Consider the following 8623-nt stretch of genomic DNA (forward strand, 5'->3'; position numbering starts at 1 on the left):
AAATGTTTTTTAAAGAGTGATGTAGCCAAGGGTGCATCAGAAATTACAACGCGTATAACATATTGGTTTTATAAAGATATTTTAAGTGGCCAAAAAGGACTGAAACGATCATAATGTAGGTAGAGTTACCCAGAGTCATAAAGACACTCGCAAAGCAGGTGATTCATAAACTCTGCTCACTAAAATCCCTCTTTGTCACAGGGTGGATGGGTGAGTAGTGAGGGTGATAGGAGGGGAAGGAAGGAAGGAGGTAGCACCGCCCCCCCCATACAAATAAAGCTCAACCTCGCTGTGGACGTTCTTAATTTCAGCGTCGTCGTCGTGCGCGAGAGGGAGTTGCAGACATGAAACAAACGTGGATCTCACAGAGTCTCCGGAGCATGAACAAACTCACCTTGCCGCTTTTCCTGTTGGCCCTGTGCTTTCTCGCCGGTGAAACTGGTAAGCTGCGGAAACTGGAGATTATTTCTTACAGTTTTTCCATTTTATTTTATTGCTACAGCCCAAATCACAGCAACAGTTTAGAAGTCGTGATTTCTTTCTATTATTATTATGATGATGATGCCTAATAAGATGTCTTCTTGAGAACTGATTATTTTTTATTAAACAGACAGTAAGTGTCCAACCGTATCTGTTACAGTTAACCCATGTTGCTCAGAGCCATGCCAGAACAGGGGCGTCTGCACACCACTGGCCTCAGAAAAATACGAGTGTGACTGCACACGCACGGGGTACTATGGGCAAAACTGCACAACAGGTAAGTGTGAACATCGCGCTTGGAGTGAAACAAGGTGCATCTCTGGTGGTGACTTGATGGCTTGATTCACGTGCTCTCTTGGTCTCTTACAGCTGAGTTCTTCACCTGGATCAAAGTGTCTCTGAAGCCAACACCCAACACAGTCCACTACATCCTGACCCACTTCAAGGGTTTCTGGAACATCGTCAACAGCATCTCATTCCTCAGGGATGCCATCATGAGATATGTGCTGACATGTAAGTCTCTCTCTGCTCGAAGGCAAAAATGAAAAAGTGGATTGGAAAGTTTTTCACAGTACATTAAACAGTTTGCGCAGGAACTTGTTGTAGTGTTTATACTAAATGAAGGACTAATATGGGTTTTCCTTTCTCTAGCCCGATCCCACATGATTGACAGTCCTCCAACTTATAATGCTGATTACGGCTATAAGAGCTGGGAAGCCTACTCCAACCTTTCCTACTATACGCGCTCCCTCCCCCCTGTGCCGCAGGATTGCCCAACCCCTATGGGAGTAGTAGGTGAGTACACTCTCTACCTTTGGAGAACCAGTTTTCTTAGATTCTTAAGATACAAAACCGTCTTTGTCGAATTACATCATAGGAAGCGCGCACATTGGAATTAGCTTTCCTCTTAGATCAATTATAAAGTGTCTGAGGCAACATGGAAAAACCTCCCCCTACAAGCCCAAACCAAAGAGATCAAGTTATTTTTTGCGTCAGAAGTATGAAACCGACCCAAAGAGCTGTGATTTTCCTATCATACTGTTATGTGCTCATTGAAGTCTTCTTATTCTTCCAGGCAAAAAGGAGCTACCTGATGTTAAAGTTCTGGCTGAGAAGCTCTTAATGAGGAGACAGTTTATACCAGACCCGCAGGGCACCAGTTTGATGTTTGCCTTCTTCGCACAGCACTTCACCCACCAGTTCTTCAAATCTGACATGAAGAGAGGGCCTGCTTTCACTGTTGCTAAGGGTCATGGGGTAAGTGGAGCTGAAGATCCCGGTTTTTGAAAAGCAAACTCATTTTAATGTGACCCAGTTTTAATTGGCGTGTCTTGTGCTGTCAGGTGGACCTCAACCACATCTACGGTGACAACCTGGAAAAGCAGCACAAGCTGAGACTCTTCAAGGATGGCAAGCTGAAATATCAGGTATGGGGGGGAAAGGTAGCTGTACTCGAGGCAGTCAAAGAGACCAGCTCATGTCATGTGCGTTTCTCACAGCAGTTTCCTCTTTTGCGTAACTCCGCAGATGCTCGATGGAGAGATGTACCCCCCTACAGTTAAGGAAGTGGGTGTCACGATGCATTACCCCCCTCACGTCCCAGATTCTCACCGCTTCGCTGTCGGCCACGAGGCATTTGGCCTGGTCCCTGGTCTGATGATGTACGCCACCATCTGGCTCCGCGAACACAACCGTGTGTGCGATGTGCTGAAAGAGGTCCACCCATACTGGGATGACGAAAGACTCTTCCAGACCGCACGGCTCATCCTAATCGGTAAGACAAAAGAAGTCCAGATATCAGCTGTGACGTAGTTGGGATTTTTTATTAAAAAGCTAATAATCATATTGGTAGCAGGACTTCTTATTCACCTCCCAATGATGTTGCGCACAGTGGAGCATTTCATTTCAGGAACCTGATTTACTGAAAGACTTGAGAATTTCTTGTAAACATCAGAAAGAGGAAATGTGTTTTACTCTCAGGACTCCACTTTGTGCTTACCCACACTACAGACATGCAAATGAAGCATCAATAAGCACGATTTATTCTAAAGCAGAGAGTGGCTTTTAGCATCTAGAGTGTCTTCATTATATAAACCGTCACATTTCTCATCTGGCAGGTGAGACCATCAAAATCGTGATTGAGGACTACGTGCAGCATCTGAGCGGCTATCACTTCAAACTCAAGTTTGACCCCGAGCTGCTCTTTAACCAGCGCTTCCAGTACCAGAACCGCATTGCATCTGAGTTCAACACCCTTTACCACTGGCACCCTCTGATGCCCGATAGTTTCCACATTGAGGAGACAGATTATAGCTACAAGCAGTTTGTCTTCAACACCTCTGTCGTGACCGAGCACGGCATCAGCAACCTGGTGGAGTCGTTCACCAATCAGATTGCCGGACGGGTACGAACTCTTTAAGCTCCGCAGCAGCAGTTAGACTGAAACATACAAGACCAGTGTTGCTCTAAGGATGCAGAATTGAAATTTCTTTTTTTTGTAATTTAGGTTGCTGGTGGTCGAAATGTCCCCGGACCCATCTTGTATGTGGCCATTAAATCCATAGAGAACAGCAGACAAATGCGTTACCAGTCCCTCAACGCCTACAGGAAACGATTCTCCATGAAGCCCTACACGTCTTTCGAAGACCTGACAGGTGAGACAGATTCAGCACTTCTTGAAAATACCTGTATGCTGAAAATGTGACAAAAACAGGTTCTTGTAATTGCTGTCTCAGGCCCAGCTATTGATAGATTAATATCTTTGCAATGCGCTGATTCTTATTTTCACAAAGTGTGACTGAAAAACCTGCAGGCTGCACAATACGGTTTATGCAATAGTTTACCTGATATTGAGGAAATGCCTCAGAGTCCCTAAGCAGCTGCTGGCAGTTTTGAAGGTTAGGTATTTATTTCCATGACTCTGAGAACCAGATGGCCATTTCATCTTAAGGTAGAGTAAGCAGACTGTCATGACTGCAGGCGAGATATAAACAGACACGGGGAGTCCCTCTACTTTAAAGAGGAAGATTTAAACTTTTCAAGAGGTTTAATGTCGATTAAAAACTAACTTTGACTTGCTGTATAAGTGAAGGAAAAAATGGCGTGCATGCTAGTGGAAAGATAAAAATCAGGAAGTAAAGACATATGAAATCTGTCAAATCGCAGTGACCGAGCCAGTGGGAAGGACGCCAGATTGTGTTACTGACCAAAACCATTTCCTTGTTTGTGTTATTCAGGGGAGAAAGAAATGGCTGCGGTGCTGGAGGAGCTGTACGGGCACGTCGATGCTGTGGAGCTCTACCCGGGCCTGCTGGTGGAGAAGCCCAGACATAACGGCATCTTTGGGGAAACAATGGTGGAGATGGGGGCTCCTTTCTCCCTCAAGGGCCTAATGGGAAATCCCATCTGCTCCCCGGAGTACTGGAAGCCCAGCACCTTCGGAGGCACAGTCGGCTTCGACGTGGTCAACACCGCCTCGCTCCAGAAGCTGGTGTGCAATAACGTGCGGGGTCCCTGCCCCGTGGCGTCCTTTCATGTGCCCGATGTTAAAGAGACCGGGTCCATGATCATCAACTCAAGCACGTCGCAGTCGCAGGGCAGCGACATCAACCCCACCATTATTTTGAAAGAAAGGACTACTGAGCTCTAATTTTATTTAAGCGTGTTGTTGTTGTTGTTGTTGTTGTTTTTAAAAAAAACACAGTTTTATTTATTTATTTATTGGTATATTTATTTTATATATTTATACTGTAAAATAAAACCAGAACAAGTGGAACAAATTTTTATATTTGTGATTGAAATTAGAGTAAGTAATTTGTATTTATTTTGTACACTGTCTTCTTATACTGATAACCTCAGGCACTGCAACTTAATACTTGAAGGTCAGTTTACAGTTTCATTAAAACAGTAAGTTACTGTTAAATGTTTCCCTGGATTACCTGTTGCCTCTCCATTTATGTTCCCATAGTTGTATCCCAGTAATAAACAGTGATGAGAGTTTTAAAGGGCAGTGCTCCGGTGCAGACTGATTGTGACTATCTGCAGTTCACGTTGTTTTAGTGATTTCATTTTGACCAGTTTTCGTATTAGTCAGAATAATATGAAATGACAAGTGTATGTTGAATCCGCACTGTTTTTTTGTTTTTGTTTTTGTTTTGTTTTTGTTTTTTTATTTTTTTTATTTGTATTTTCAAGGAACAAACAAATATTCTGATTGTACAGGCTTAAAATAGTGTGTGCCTACGGTCTTCAGAGTATTAAACTGAATAAATGATGGAAGTCATACTTCAGAAATCAACTGTCCGTGTTGCTGTTTTCATGACGTCACTTTGTGTTCTTGTATAAACTCTGAACTGGCTGTGACAGCAGGATAAGACACTGTTATCTGAACATAGAGCGCACACATATCAGTTCACATGCTCCGACTGAAATGCAAATGGCTGTAACTCTGAGAAGTTGTTTCTTTCGACACACTCAGCGGCCGCTTTTTCTAAGTAGGCTTTGCTAGGGCTGGGTTGGAACTTCCTTCCTACAAGATACAAAACTAACAAATGTGTTCAAATGGCTGGAGACCTATTGACATTTAAATGATGTTCTGTTGGTGTTAACGGGGCCAAAGTGTGTCAAGAAAACATCCCCCACATCATTGTGCTGCCACCATTAGTCCGAACTGTTGATAGAGGACAGGTTCTCTGCTGGACTGAGACCGGATGACTGATAAATCACACAAATATATAAACAAATAACAAAACTCTGAGATAATGAACTCACAAAAACAACCAAGAAGCAGAGACCACAGCGTAATGTAATTACTGAAACTGTCCGTTATAATAATAGTTACAATGTAAGAAACTGATTTACAGGATACATTCCTGTAAATCAGCTGGACTCAGAGGTAAAAAGATCCCCGTCTGTGAATAAACTAGAAAGGATAAAGTTTAGGTATATAACGTCTCAGTCTAATTAGCAAACCAAATCTCACATCAAGCCTTTTCTATACAATTTAATTTAATTTATACAGCACGAAATCACATAATAGTCGCCTCAAGGTGCTTTATATTGTAAGGTAGACCCTACAATAATACATATAGAGAAAACCCAACAATCATATGACCCTGTGTGAGCAGCACTTTGGCGACAGTGGGAAGGAAAAACTCCCTTTTAACAGGAAGAAACCTCCGGCAGAACCAGGCTCAGGGAGGGGCGGGGCCATCTGCTACCAGTTGGGGTGTTCTTTGAACAAAGAGAGCGAGAGCGTGACCTTGAGTTAAGTATCAACTTCACATTCAAACTTGACAGCAGCAGTCCCATTCTCTCGCTGTGTGTGTAAACACTCTTATCTGCAGGTCTGAAAGCGCAACGTAGCAACATTACATTTCACATACTACTGATGTCATAAAGTCTGAGCTTCAATCAAGATTCCCTGCGCGACTGCTATTCTCTCGAGTGCACTTTGTAGCTGAAGAGTTTTCACTTTTGTAGAATAAAACAAGTCTATACTTGTTAAGCTTAAAGAAGTTTGCGTGCCGTGAGGGAGCCTGGCAAGATCTCGTGCTTCGTGTGAGATCGCTTTAGAACGTAAACGATCCGTTTTGCATTAAAAGAATACAGTTTCACCAGTGCATGTAAGGGTGTCTTTGGGTAACACAAATCTTTTCCAGGTGACAGTTTCTATGTGCTGTCTCAGTTTTTGTATTATTTTAAGCTAGAACTCCACAGACTGCATGACTAGTAGTAAAAAGAAAGTGAGGAGATGACTGTATGCTGAGGCATTATGCATATCCCTAAAACTTTCCAATGGTTGTTACACACATGCCAGGAGAAAAAAAGTAGTTTTACTGTATGTGGTGCGTGGACTAGCACTCAGTTCAAAAGCATACAGTAAACCTAGCCACAGTCGTACAGACTGGCAGTATTACAGTGGAACAAAAGGGTTTTTTTTAGGTTATTCAGTCCAAAACAAACATAGTGGAAGGAATGTTGACGTGACTGGCAGCATGGAGCGGTGAGTCAGACCGCCAGGCAGCATCCTTTCTAAACACAGACAATGACAAGCTAAACTTTCTCATCCATTCACGTATTTCGCACAAATGACAACGAAATCACATTTGCTCTCTCCCCTCACACCGGGTGATTAAAGTTTTAAAAAACAAAAACTTCTTGTGCATCAGCTGTCACCTTAACTGAATGTCATGAGCAGTTAGTCCTCCATCGCACAGTCTTTGTCCCGCACTTCAAAGCGAGAGGCGTAGGAGTCCCCTGTCAGAGGGACTTGGAGCATCACTGCATGAAAATGACATGATTGTGTGTGCATATTAGTTGTTTCCCCCATATTGTCAGGGGGAGTTTTATCACTCTATTGTGCAACAATGTGTGGCATGGTCAGGTCTCGATCTGCGTCATCGAGCAGGGGAACGCATTTGTGTGAGTTTAATGAGAACGAGCGGGCCGTGGGCCCTGATTCGGGAGAAGATTAGGAGAGTGCTTTCTCTCTGACCGATTCTGGACCTCTCTGGAGTCGGACCCTGTGTGGAGACTGTGACCAGGACCCGAGCTACGTGATGCTCTGCAGGTGGCAGTGACTGGGGTCAAATGGGAGCTGGCGCAGGCCGCCTCGGCCCGTGAGGCACTGGCACTGAAACCAAATGACTTGACTGAAATGATTAATCCCTGATCAGATTATCTAATGGTTTATATTCTTTATCAGTCAATCCATTTTATAGTTTTCACTGCCAACTGTTTCAACTGAGCGATAATGTGTTGTAAGAAAAAAGTGTGTTACTACAACAAAGTCTAAAACAATGTGGCAATTGTTCTTAATGACCTGAGAACGGTGTGTGAGGAAAACAAGTGAAGCAAAACTATTAATCACAGTCTACGTGACTGCAGCTGAAGCTTTGCCTAACCCGGCTCACGTGGATGCTGGTACGAGGAAGTTATTTCCTTGCATCTAATGCTGAGTCTCCACGATGACAAACACAAATCTTTTCTTGTTGTTAAGGCAACTTTGCTGTCACAAGGAAGATTTGTCACTATCATTCTTTTTAAATGGTTATCTTTTCATCTGACAATGTGCACCACCTCACACTTTAATGAACAAACTGCAGTTGCGACCAGTGTTGGTCAAGTTACTTGAAAAAAGTAATCAGTAACTAATTACTGATTACTGCCCCAAAAAAGTAATCCTGTTACTTTACTGATTACTTATTTTCAAAAGTAATTAATTACTTAGTTACTTTTTAAAAACACGATTTACAACCTGAATAGGTGATAAAGCGATAGATCTTTCAGCCCAATTCTACTTTTTCTGCATAATCCATCATACAAAATGTAATCAAATGGAAAAATCTCTTTTTAAAACTTGTTTTATTAGTTTTAATCGTTTAACTTTATGCATCAAGCAAAAAATTTAATTATATGCAACATTCTCTGACTTGAATAAATTAGTTTAACATTTAAACCTATTTTCTGCACATTCCAGCACATAAAATAAAATATTTTTTGTGTTTACACTCAGTCTTTCAAATAGATGCAAGTAAAACACAGCAGAAAATAAATAAAGTCAAAGACTCAGCGGTCCTGTTGCTCTATTTTCACCTGTAAAGCAGGAGTGGGGTAGGCGGAGGTTTACCCTGGTGCAGGTGTGCCGCGGTCAGTGGAAGAATCCGCGAGTTTCTCTGTGAGTTTCCCATTACGTCGTAGCTACTCGGTGCTTGCTCGGAAGTTTAGGGGTTTTTTCTTCCCACGCATGATGGATGCTAATGTTTTTGTCACTTTGTATGGAATCAAACTCAAAGTAAGGTCAGTACTTCCACGCTTTAAACGCTGCACGCTCATACTCTCTCTGCACTCGATATATGATCCATTGTTGATCTGCACACAGCTGTTGTCACAAATGGTGCACTCGCTTACGTCACTGTCGTGAGACATTCTCGCAAAAAAATCACGGTTTTAGTAACGCAGTAACGCAGCGTTCCTACGGGAAAGTTACAGTAATCTAATTACCGTTTTTGCGATAGTAATCCCTTACTTTACTCGTTACTTGAAAAAAGTAATCAGATTACAGTAACGCGTTACTGCCCATCTCTGGTTGCGACACACTTTCGTATGAACCGACCTGTGATAGGCTGCTAACGCACGATAC

General features: G+C 42.7%; 1 protein-coding gene across 1 annotated transcript; it reads left to right on the plus strand.

Moving 5' to 3' along the window:
* Positions 1-238: 238 nt before the first annotated feature.
* On the plus strand, positions 239-4783 carry ptgs2b (prostaglandin-endoperoxide synthase 2b). The gene is made up of 10 exons (XM_085252885.1): positions 239-441; positions 641-757; positions 850-993; positions 1132-1275; positions 1556-1737; positions 1824-1907; positions 2008-2254; positions 2598-2884; positions 2987-3134; positions 3717-4783. Exons 1-10 carry the CDS (start codon positions 345-347, stop codon positions 4127-4129), a joined length of 1863 nt encoding a protein of 620 aa, XP_085109011.1. The 5' UTR covers positions 239-344; the 3' UTR covers positions 4130-4783.
* Positions 4784-8623: the final 3840 nt, after the last annotated feature.

The sequence above is a fragment of the Mchenga conophoros genome, linkage group LG17, assembly GCF_057382185.1.
Source record: "Mchenga conophoros isolate Kocher_MC1m ecotype Shallow Benthic linkage group LG17, M_conophoros_male_GT1.1, whole genome shotgun sequence".
Taxonomy (NCBI): domain Eukaryota; kingdom Metazoa; phylum Chordata; class Actinopteri; order Cichliformes; family Cichlidae; genus Mchenga; species Mchenga conophoros.